The 12,439-nt window shown below is 46.3% G+C and overlaps 1 protein-coding gene across 2 annotated transcripts in view; it reads left to right on the top strand.

Annotated features, from left to right (window-relative positions):
- Window positions 1–11,818, top strand: part of epha4l (eph receptor A4, like) — a 58,677-nt gene extending 46,859 nt beyond the window's left edge. For both annotated transcript variants that reach the window (XM_083773833.1, XM_083773832.1), the window contains exons 12-18: window positions 2,603–2,664; window positions 3,619–3,828; window positions 4,152–4,301; window positions 4,504–4,700; window positions 7,136–7,294; window positions 8,243–9,416; window positions 10,207–11,818. In XM_083773833.1, coding sequence (XP_083629959.1) covers window positions 2,603–2,664; window positions 3,619–3,828; window positions 4,152–4,301; window positions 4,504–4,700; window positions 7,136–7,294; window positions 8,243–8,357 — 893 coding nt within the window. In that variant the 3' untranslated portion in view covers window positions 8,358–9,416; window positions 10,207–11,818. The remainder of the gene's footprint in view (window positions 1–2,602; window positions 2,665–3,618; window positions 3,829–4,151; window positions 4,302–4,503; window positions 4,701–7,135; window positions 7,295–8,242; window positions 9,417–10,206) is intronic.
- The last annotated feature ends 621 nt before the right edge of the window (window positions 11,819–12,439 follow it).

The raw sequence follows: 12,439 nt of genomic DNA, 5'->3' as shown, positions 1-12,439 counted from the left end.
AGTGTGGCCGGTGACAGAGTGAATGAGGTGCAGTGTGGCCGGTGACAGGCGTAGACATGAAAAGAATGGCCAGTGGAAGGTAGAAGGGCAACCAGTGTCTCTGCCTCCGCACTCTGCAAGTGCAACGCCAGACAGGAGCAATTATTCCTTCACACTCGAGTGTGTCAGTGGAATCTATTAAGAAGCCATTATTTGAATTGCATTTTTTTACCCCATTCCAATCAAGTTAAAAGGGACTTTCAATCCTGGCCCCACTCTGACTGTATGTCCAACAGAGCCAATTAGGACTTATTAATTATTGAAGAACTCCAAATAGGCACTAAATACATAAATGTGTAGAAATTACTCGCTGCAGGCTTAAGAGCTGGCCGTAATCCACCATCCCTATATGGTTATTTATATTGCTGTCATGTAATTGTATGATTAAAATCCTGCCACCATTAGTGCTTAAAACCATCGGATGTGGCATATTCTAACGGTTCATTTACATATGGTAAGCACTTACTGAAAAGATCCGCTTCTATAGCGCGAGGGCTCAGCCAGGCCTTTGTGTGTTGCTGCGAATGCCCGAGGGTCTTCCTACATAAGACCAACATTCCCCCAATATTCCCCCCATCTCGTCCCCCTGTTGCTCTCTCCCCCAGCCACTGTTCTGTTGGCAGGTGATAATCGTCCCGTTTGGGGGCTCTTGCCCAGAGTTCATTGCCAGAGACGGCGGGGCGTATTCAGTAAACAAGGAATTAGCATGCAAATGGACTGGGAGGACGAGGGCAGGGCTGGGAAGGGGAGAGTTGCGGGGCGCAGGTCAGACGCTCCTTAGACTTGATTGGGGAGCTGTCAATCATCCGTGGCCGCGGGGGCAAGGCGGAGAACAAAGAGGAACAAAGATGGCTGACCAAAAAAAAGCTCTCCCTCTCCCCCAAGTTTAAGTCCACTTCCTCTTTGGGGCGTCGGAGCGCCCTGTCATTAATGGTCTGCCAGTCACGTGGCGGGTACGACACTAACTGACGTGGCCGTCCTGCTGTGGAGTGGAAGAACTTCACCTCTGAGACCTCCGTGTCTAAACACTCCAGCACTGCTGCTACGGCGCGCTGGAGCGCCTCACACACTGCTGTCAAGACACTATCAGTGTGCTGGTAAAAATAAATAAAAGGAAAATAAATAAATAAAAGGGCTGTCCATTCAGCACTTCTCCAAAGCGAGATAATCTTTTTAAAATGGAACCATAATCACGTTTCTTCCAACAAACAACCTCCAGGAGGGGCTTCTTCAGCATGTGTTGTTGTCATGGCTGGTTAGGCGCCATCTTGCTAGCACTCAGGGACGAAAACAAAACCACCCGCTTTCCCTTTCTCTTACTCTCTCTCTGTCCCCCCAATCTCCCCCCGGCCAATAGGAGACAGACAAAGATAGACAGAGACACACCAGGGAATGACCCACCCCCCTCTCCCTCTGTGCCACAGATAAAGACACAGACTGTCCCCCAAGAGGGAATGAGACAGAGACAGAGAGATGGGGTGAAAAGGGCTAGAGAGGAGTGGCAGGGATGGGATGGAGAGAGAGAAAGACAGAAAGAGAGAAAGAGAGAGAGGGGGGGGGGGGGGGTGACAGATGCGCAAAAAATAAATTGGCAGAGTAGAATTAGGGCAAAAGGGTAGTGAGTGACACAAACAGGCAGTTTGAGTGTGTGTGTGTGTGTGTGTGTGTGTGTGTGTGTGTGTGTGTGTGTGTGTGTGTGTGTGTGTGTGTGTGTGTGTGTGTGCATGCGTGCACGCGTCTGTGGGTGTGTTCGAACGTATTTCCCTTCCCATGTGCCCGTGTGATACAACATTTTTACAAGTTACTCAATACATATTTGCATGCATAAAAGATGATGAGTGTGTGTGTGTGTGCATGCGTGGGTGGTTGGGTGCGTGCGTGCATGCGTGCGTGCGTGCGTGCATGCGTGTGTGCGTGTCAAGACTGAATGGTAAAACATTTGATTAAGTTAGTGTTAAAATGTATTTGCATACATACAAGATGTGCGTGCGTGCGTGCGTGCGTGCGTGCGTGCGTGCGTGCGTGCGTGCGTGCGTGCGTGTGGGGGGAAACGTGAAGTGGTGTATTGTTTCAGCAGTAATGCATGTGTGTGTCAGTAGACAGAGTGTAGGACACGAGGGCAGCCGTTATACTGAGCTAATTAAATCACCACGGGACAAAGATGGATGGCCCCACACACACGCACGCACACACACACACACACACACACACACACACACACACACACACACACACACACACACACACACATATTCCCATGGGGACCTCCTGCGGCGCTGAGCTGTGATATGCATCATAATCTTGCTGTCGGGTGGAAACCTCACATGTCCAAAACTGTTACTTTTCAGGATTCAAATGCCAAAAATAGTAGATCTACAAGCTCAAAACTTTTCATTTTAACTACTTTTGTGTGACAATATAGCATGGCGAAGTAGGGCATTAATTTGTGAAAGAAATCCACAATTAGTAATCTGGAGATAAGAGGTTTCTGCACGACCAGAACGATAATCATCCTCTCCCTCCCCTTCTCTTTTTCTCACCCTCCCTCTCTCTCTCTTTTCAGGTAAGCCAGTGATGATTATCACAGAGTACATGGAGAATGGATCACTGGATGCATTCCTGAGGGTCAGTGATGCGTTTCCTGTGTGTTTTTGTTTGTGTGTGTGTGTGTGCGTAGGTGTAGACTGTAATGTTGATCCCATTCCCATCTGATCAGAGCCGTGTTATCCCCAAGAAATCACCCAACGACACAATGAGGATTACAGCATTTATTTATTTTGATAGCGATTCTCTTCGTTTCCTGTTGGAAACAGACATTAGGCCGTTCACACGCATTCTTTCACCGAGATCCAGAAAGGGATTTGTGCGATAAACGTAGTGTTTCATCTTTTGTTTTGTTCGGTATTTGATGTAACACGGTGATTATAGGTAAATGCTTGAGCCAGGTAAGATGCTGGTTAAGCTAGCTTGTATAGTTGAGTAGTTAAAGTAAGAAAGTAAGTAAGTAGTTAAACATGAATGTGAACAGTGTTTACAAGCATTCAAATATCTTTTTAAACTAACAAGTTGATGCCAATCTGTCAACAGATACACAGTTGGCAAATAACCGATCTCCACAGTTTTTCTTACTCTCATCCTTAAAAAACAATGATTTTACAATGGACATTTAGCAAAAGCTGCTATATTATTTAACACAAGAGTAAGCAGGTGCAGCATATTTTCAACATATTTTGACAAAAAACAAAGTTCCTACCTTGAGCCGTCTTCTACTTGACCAGTCAGGGATTTAGGACAGGCTCTAGGGTCCATAAAGAAAGTGTAAGAAAGAAAGTGAGCCACATGCTGTACCTAATTACAGACACACACTCCAAAATATTTAAAGATTTAAAACTCTGCATCGTAAGCTCAATCCCATGACTGTAGCGTATACCGGTACAGTAAATGTATTTATTCACTCAGTGAATTAGCCACATGTTAAGCCAAGCATGCGTTCACTTGAAATGAAGAATATCTGTCCAACCGAGGCATTTTCTGTCCTTGTTGTTTATTCTTGTTTGTTTACTCTTGTGTACTCTGTAGAAGAATGACGGGCGCTTCACGGTGATCCAGCTGGTTGGCATCCTGCGTGGCATCGCATCGGGTATGAAGTACCTGTCAGACATGAGCTATGTCCACCGAGACCTGGCGGCCAGAAACATCCTGGTCAACAGCAACCTGGTGTGTAAGGTGTCCGACTTCGGCATGTCCCGCGTCCTGGAGGACGACCCGGAAGCTGCCTACACTACTAGAGTAAGTGTGTTGTGTCTCAGATGGACCGATTAATAGTATAGACATGATTGGTTAATGCATGTTTGGGGATCAGTGTGACATGATTGTTATTGGGCTCAGAACTCTATACAGTAAAATGCCCAGTGTTAGTTTTAACTCTGCACAATCTCAATTGATTAAAATCGATTGAGTTTGTGTGTGTGTGTGTGTGTGTGTGTGTGTGTGTGTGTGTGTGTGTGTGTGTGTGTGTGTGTGTGTGTGTGTGTGAGTGACGTATGTGCTTGTATGCGTCAACGTGTCAGTTTGGCCCCCTTTCATTAATTCCCTGTCGCCGTGTCCTCCAGGGAGGGAAGATTCCCATTCGCTGGACGGCTCCAGAGGCCATCGCCTACAGGAAGTTCACCTCGGCCAGCGACGTGTGGAGTTATGGCATTGTCATGTGGGAAGTGATGTCGTACGGCGAGCGGCCATATTGGGACATGAGTAACCAGGATGTAAGTCGGTCACACAGTAGTTCACAAACTAGCACACTTCTTCATCGTCCCCTTCCAGTCCGTTCGACTGTTCAGTCTAGACAACTCTTGCATGATTTAGTGTGTGAAGTGGAACAAAAACTGCTGAAAGTACAGTTACAGACTATTGGGTTTAAGTGGTTAGTAAATGAACACCCTCCCTCCTCTCTCTCTCTCTCTCTAGGTGATCAAGGCCATCGACGAGGGCTACCGGCTGCCCCCGCCCATGGACTGCCCCGTGGCGCTGCACCAGCTGATGCTGGACTGCTGGCAGAGGGAGCGCGCTGACCGGCCCAAGTTCGGACAGATCGTCAACATGCTGGACAAGCTGATCCGCAACCCCAACAGCCTGAAGAGGACCGGAGGAGAGACCGCCGTTCGGTAAGGAAGACGCCAACGTGTGTGACGGACAGAACAATACCTAACCAGTCTGCGTGGTCAATTTGAAGAAAGCATTAATGCATATGGATGCACTTGTGTAATGCACATGCAGACAAACACCCCAGCTCACATCATACACAAATAGGTAGGCACACACATATACACACACAGATGCACACGTGTGTGTGTGTGTGTGTGTGTGTGTGTGTGTGTGTGTGTGTGTGTGTGTGTGTGTGTGTGTGTGTGCACGCACACCCAAATACCTACTCTCATCGGTATTTACATTCCCCATTAAGTGTTACCCTCTTGCGGTGTACAGTTTATTGTAACACAAACACCACTCCATAATGGGGTCCTGCGGTGAGCGGCCTTAATGGCATCGTACGCTGTGGAATGCACACGCTCTAACAGAGTGGAGAAATTACGACGCAACGCAGAGTTGAAAACAAACACGACCTTGCGGCTCCGACACCATTACTTCCCAGCAGCTAGACGCGTTAAAAGGACGACCTGTGTGTGTGTATTTACAGACTACACGCAGGCCAGCGGGAGTCTGTTTTAGTTTAACAAGCATGCAAGCACGGGCATGCATGCATGCACAAACACACACACACACACGCACGCACACACACACACACACACACACACACACACACACACACACACACACACACACACACACACACACACACACACACACACACACACACACACACACACACACACGGGCACATACATTCACCTAATGGGATACAGAGAGCGAGAGGGTCCATGTGGAGTAATTAGCGGGACTGAATCCTATAAATGTTGCTTTTACAGGTATGTGAGGATAAGGGGACTTAATAAGTTGTATGCGTGACTGTGTGTGCACGTGTGTGTGTGTGTGTGTGTGTGTGTGTGTGTGTGTGTGTGTGTGTGTGTGTGTGTGTGTGTGTGTGTGTACTTGTATTACTATACTTGTGAGAGTGCAAGTGTCCCACACTAGAAGAATTAGCTTGGGGTTAGGTTAGGATAAAATCACAGTCGTTAGACTGATTCTTTACTTTGTTGTGTGCCGATGTCTTGCGCCGAAAATGTTGCTGTATATAGCTATAAAAACATATGTTTTACTCTGGCTTTATAGCTGGGGCATTTTTTTCTACCATTATTTTTTATGTCCTCACAACACAAGTATAGTATCTGAACGTGTGTGTGCGTGCGTGCGCAGGTGTGTGAGCCTGACATGCATGGAAAGGGGTCACTGCACAGCACTGTTCCATACACTAGTGGGGATCACTTATTATAGTTTGACATCCAGCTCTCCACAGCTAACCACTAGAAACTTCCACCATGTCATTCAGCAGCACACATCAAAAGTACATACGTACGTACTAGTGCTCGAAACCAATTTGTAGATATCTTAAATTATGGAGGTAGAACGAGAGTGAGTCGGGGGAGAGATGAGAGAGAGAGATGAGAGAGAGAGCGAGAGAGAGAGAGAGAGAGAGAGAGAGAGAAATGGAAATAAAACCATTGCAAATAGAGGGATTTAGAGGAAAAGGGAGAGAGATCAAGCGAGACTTATTGGAGCAGGACGAGATGGCCAGTGCCTCACCTCAGACTAGCCGGCCCTGTGTAAATGTTTAATGGCTGCCAATGCCGTCCCAGCTCTAGGCACAAAGGAGGAGAGTGGAAAAGGGAAAGGAAAAACAGTGTAATTCAGTCGGCATGAGGCACAGTGTGTACCAGCGGCTATCTGAACAAGAGAGAGCGTGCTGCTGTGGCGCGCGGTGGAGTTCACTGGAGTGTGTGCCGTGTGGATCCTGTTTTCTCTTCAAATAAGACCAAACGAACTGTGTCGGTGACACTGAGGGAAGGAACTGCTGTTTGACTTGGCACGGATTCCAGTAGGACAAATACGGAGGGGACACGAGGGAGGGCTGAGTCTGACAAACCTGCTGATCCCATCATGGGGGAGCTCACAGTGAAAGAGAAATTAAATAGAGAGAGATGGTAAAGTGATGGCGAGAAATGGACCGTTTCATGGCTGTGGTAATTCTTTGTGTCATGGCCTTCTGGTATGTGATGGATCAGAGCAGGAAGACTACAGCTCCCAGAAGGCCCGGGGGCATGTTGTCACCCCCCTGTTTTAATTAGTCAGTGTTGGGTATAGGATTCCTACATGGATTGGATCAGGATCATTTATTCTGTGCCAAAGACCCTCAAACTGCCTATGATTGGTGATATGATTGATAATCTACCTGGTAGACCACATTTATGTATTATGTATATATTCAATGTATGTATAGTATATATGAAATAATACATCTTGAAAATTATATAAAAAGAAAAAAGTATATATATTTCATGTGCCATAACTCTCTTCTCCTCCTCTCTCCATCTTTCTCCTCGCCTACCATTCGTCTCTCTTCCTCTCCTCTCCCTCCCACCACCAGGCCCAGCACCACCCTACTGGAGCCGGTGAGCCCCGAGGCGTCCTCAGCCGTGGGATCTGTGGAGGACTGGCTGCAGGCCATCGGCATGGAGAGATACAGTGACAACTTCACCGCTGGAGGATACACCACCCCAGAGGCCGTCGTGCAGATGACACAGGAGTGAGTCTGAGGGGGGCTGGGGGGTGCATGAGAGAGGGGGGGGGGGGCTGGGGGTGTGCATGAGAGAGGAGAGGGGGGGCTGGGGGGGTGCATGAGAGAGGGGGGGCTGAGGGGGCATGAGAGAGGAGAGGGGGGGGGGGGGGGGGCTGGGGGGTGCATGAGAGAGGAGAGGGGGGGCTGGTTGTGCATGAGAGAGGGGGGGGCTGAGGGGGCATGAGAGAGGAGAGGGGGGGCTGGGGGGTGCATGAGAGAGGAGAGGGGGGGCTGGGGGGTGCATGAGAGAGGGGGGGTGCATGAGAGAGCGGAGGGGGGGGGTGCATGAGAGAGCGGAGGGGGGGGGGGCTGGGGGGGGCAAGAGAGAGGGGGAAAGTGTAAAATAATCAGATGGACGCAGGGAGAAGGAAATTGTGGAGAGCAAGAGTAGGAACGTTGCTGGCGTTTTATAAATAAATACAGTGTATTTTACTCGCCACTCTTGTGGATGTGTATTTATATATATTCGTTATACTGTATATATACAGTATATTGTATATATATACACAGTATATAATATGTATTACGTATATATACACAGCATATATAAACACAGACACATATCATGTCCCTTATAACTGTCAGTTTGTCATAACGTTGTCGTGTTTCTCTCTAACATAGCCTATACTGCATGACTAGTGGCTAAAGTATAATTCATAATTCATAGCACGGCAGTGAATAACTCAAACAGAAAATACTTTCAAGCTATGCTGTGCACCGAAATATAAACGAGGCCATAGGACTGATGTGTTGTTGTTGAGAGGATTCGCTGCTGGAGCTGTGAAGCAGTTGGGCCAGCGTCCACGCAGGCTGTGAAAGCCATCATGATGTGGAACAAGGTTTTGTTATTGTTGACGCTGGTCCTAATGGCTCTCCCCCCTCTCTCTCTCTCTCTCTCTCTGCTGTACCTTTCAGGGACATGGCGCGCATCGGCATCTCCTCTGCCGCGCACCAGAGCAAGATCCTGACCAACGTCCAGGGAATGCTGTCCCAGATGCAACAAATGCAAGGCAGAATGGTTCCCGTCTGAGAGATCTAGCATAGCTATAAAAGATATTATTATTATTATTATTAAAAAACAAAAAACAAACAGCTTCTTTTCATACAGAAAAAAACAACACAAAAGATTAAATATAAAAACAAAAAAAACATGAAAAACAAACAAACAAGAGACAAATAAACTATGAAGAAATAGTTTACCTCAACCATGCACTTTAAATTGGATCAAAAAGAAAAAAAGAAGAAGAAAAAAGTGGTGAAAAATGGCACTTTTTTAGCAGATCTTTACCTTGCCCTTTTTGTGGAGAATGGGATAATTCTGTCCGCGGTGTTTCGAAGTTGATGGACGGACGTACGGACGGACAGAACAGTGGTTCCGAGAGGCCAATCTGGAGTGCCTTCGACCGGTCTGGAAGGAAGAATTGCGAAGGAGGGGGGCAGTACCTCTCTTCGCTCCCTGGGCAGAGTGTCGTTTCTGGAACATTTGTCTTCTGGAATAAATCCGCAGAGCAGACTTTTTTTATTTCCTGTGACTGTGTTTTATTGTACATGAATTGTTGTGTGGGACGTCTTCTCTCTCTGCTGGACCTGTCTGATATCTGACGAACAAAATGGAGGATCCGAGGACCCCCACATAAACAGAGGTTGGGGGGGCAGAGGGGGGTCTGCGCAGGAATGGACTTACCTCGAGGAGGCCCTGCTTTTTTTGTTCCATTATGTACTTGTTTGGTCCTGTGTATATTGTTGCCCTCAGGACGTTGCCAAGAATGTCTTTGATTTTCTGTAGGTGCATTCCCATGCCCTAGACCCCCCTCTCCCACCCCCAACATGCTGGATTTCGATTCCCCGTACCCCTGTGTGGGTCAGACTGTTCCTCACCACTTCTAATGGACAGCCTTTTGGGTCAGTTGGCTACTGGGAATTGGCTTCCTTAAAGTGGCTGTGAAAGGGAAGGATTGCTTGGGACAAAACGACAAGATGGAGTAATAACTAAGCATCATCCTCACCATCATCATCATCACCATCATCTTCATCAGCATGCGGATAAGCAAGATAATTCCTGCTGGATATTATTCAAGCTGTCATCATGGTAAGAATTCATGTTAAATGTTAGAGTGTACATAAAATGTATGTATGACAGAATCAACGTAGGACATTATCAATGCTTATGGCAGGAACATGAAGACGAGATTGGCAGCTCCAACACACTCCAGGTTCTCTTGAGACGAGAAATGCATTATAGATGCTCTTATATTTGTAGTGTAGGACCCTCACATTGATTATAACCATCCAAGTGTCCATAAGCTCTATTACTAATTAGAACAGCTCTCTCACTACTCGCTCTCTCGCTCTGTTGCACTTTCTTTCTCTCTGTGCTGAGTATGAGCTCGATGGCCTCTCGGCACCAGAGCTGTGTGTTAATTAACAAGCGGGTTGCGCCACCTGAGGCAGAGAGAGCAGATCAATAGACGCTGCTCTGTGATCAGTCACAGGCCTTGACGCCGCTGGCATGTTGATGAGAAGGATTCATCAGCTACTGACTCGCATAGTGAGGCGCAACACGCGGCCCAAGCGAGAGTGGCATAGTTCTCAACGACTTTCCTGGAACGGAAAGAAGGGCTTTTTAGATTTGGGAGGGGGTTGGGGCTTGTGGGGGATTCAGATATGCTGATGTCATGTATGCACACTGACGCTGTTTTGCATTTAGCAGCAGATGAGGAGATTTTTCCCTTTAAGGTTGAAGGATACTCTTGGTTAGGATTGGACGTCAGGCAGAAATTGTTTACGTTCTAAAACCATTGCGACTGAGTGTGGCCTCACTTTTATTTTCTCCTTTTCTCTCATTTCTTCTCTCTCTCTCTCTCTCTCGTTCCCCACAGCTGCTGCCATCCATTACAAACAGGATCCCTCGCTCGTTCCCCATGACCAGAACCTCCCCCCCACCCCACCCCCACCCCCCTCCCGGGTCTGTTTTTCCCCTCTCTCTCCTTGGAGTCTCCTCGAGATGAGAAATCCACCACTGCGTCTGCCACCGTGCCACGTTAACCTGACAGACTGGCCATTCGCACTCTGCAGCCAATCCAGTGACTTACTGCAAACACTATGAATGAATTAACAACCTACAAAAAAAAAGAGAGAAAAGAAAACACTAAAAAGAATGTAATATAATCTAGAGGCCCAGCTCCAGTGGATAATGTACTTGTATTTTTTGGAGAAATTTGTTTTATTTTGTGTCGTTTTATATTTTTTGTTTGCATGTACAGTAATGAGCGTTTGATTTGGCCGCTAATGTATGTTGAGTATGATCGACATGTGGGCGACTGTGTGTGTGTGTGTGTGTGTGTGTGTGTGTGCGTGTGCGACGTGTGCGTGCGTGCGTCCGTCTGTACTGTATGACTGACAGTATCTTGAAAGTACTATCAATATTTGTGTCTGTTTTCATGCCACTGTGGAGATGGAGATTATGGACTTATTTTTGAGACATTTGAAAGAGAAAAAAAAATGAGTTTGCTTTTGTGGCGTCAGAAACCATGTGAGGTGTTTAATATTGCTTCCGTTGTGCAAGCTCTACTCGACAACAGCAATCATTTAAAACAGCTTTCTGGAGCGCACCACATTTCCTGCTTTGCCTCGTGCAGTGAGTTGCAGTATAGGACACACGGACAGTGTGACAACAGCACTCCTGCCCTGACAGACTGATGGACAGAGGGTCAGCACTCCTGCCTTTACAGACTGATGGACAGAGGGACAGTCAATGACGATGGATTCTCTGAGCTAAAAAATAAAATAGGCACATTGGGTGGAACCGTCTTTCTGCATCGGGATGTACAGGGGTATTTTAAAAGGACGCACCGATGTACACTACAGAAGATCATGAGCTGGGAAAAGTGAGTTTTATCATGGATATTATTTTTTGTTTCTTCCAGTAAACATCACACAGCGGACAGCTTTCAACCAATGGACTGTACTCTTCTCTTAGCTTTTTTTGTTTTTAAAATATCCTTATCTGAATGTTTTTGAACTCCTTTGTGAAGCTTCACACAATACAAAAAACACCTCCGTCCTTAATCCCGGCTTTTTTTTTTCTTTTGGTGGTGCATTGTTTTAGGGTTGTTATCTGTAGAAAAAAGGACCTGTGGAATTATGCAAGAAATGTTGGGAAAGAGAAGGAAAGCAGAATGTACTGTAAAATATTTTTTTCCTTTAGTTCAATGAAATAATGAAGAAAAAACCCCCCTAACAGTTAATGTTGGTCATTGTATGCCTTCTGATGCCATATGATCTAGTCATGTAGATCTAACATTCTCTCAATTTTTGCTTTGTCTTTTTTTTTTTTCATCTTTTGTCTGTTTTTTGTCGAGGAATTCTAGGTACATGTAACTTATGTCATTTATTTATGGCCTTTTATATCTAGTTTGTAAAATGATAGCCTAAAATGAAGAAATGATGGGGTGCCGAAGTGCATTCTTATTAAAGTAGAAACCATATGAATCGTTGTCTCTTCTGGTTGTTTGAGTACATGTGTGCACTGTGTGATCACCCACACATAGATGCACGCACACAGAGGCTAGTGCAGAGGGGCCATCAGAATTTCAATCAATTATCATCACTGTGTCTACAAAGGAGAGCTAATTACATGCAGGCTATTATGCATTGATTACCGCATTGATGTGACTCAGTAATGGAGAAGGACAAGGACAGCACATCAAGCAGTTACTTGGCTTAGTTCTGTCTCTTTGTGACATATACACGCTCATAACATACTAACACATATACACGCTCATAACATACTAACACATATATGCACACAGAAAGCCCTCGTCAGTTGGCAGCCCGTCCACATGTAGCACATGTTTTATGTAGATCAGCAGGCGGCGGTCCTTTGGTACGGTGTGTGTGTGTGTGTGTGTGTGTGTGTGTGTTTGTGCGTGTGCGTGCGTGTGTATGTTTAATCAGAACAACATCTGTTTCCTGCACTCATTTCCAGCGGCAATAAACCTCATATTGTCCTGAGTCTTTGATAGGGGCCCGCAGAGGGGAGGGGTGAAAGGGGCCATTTTTAGAACAGAGCTAAGGTGGCTCTGAGCCAAATAGTGTTTTACACGTTTCCTG

This window comes from Protomyctophum parallelum (assembly GCF_964188405.1).
Source record: "Protomyctophum parallelum genome assembly, chromosome: 9".
NCBI lineage: Eukaryota > Metazoa > Chordata > Actinopteri > Myctophiformes > Myctophidae > Protomyctophum > Protomyctophum parallelum.
The sequence above is the reverse complement of the archived record's forward strand: the minus strand, read 5'-3'. Positions and strand labels throughout refer to the sequence as shown.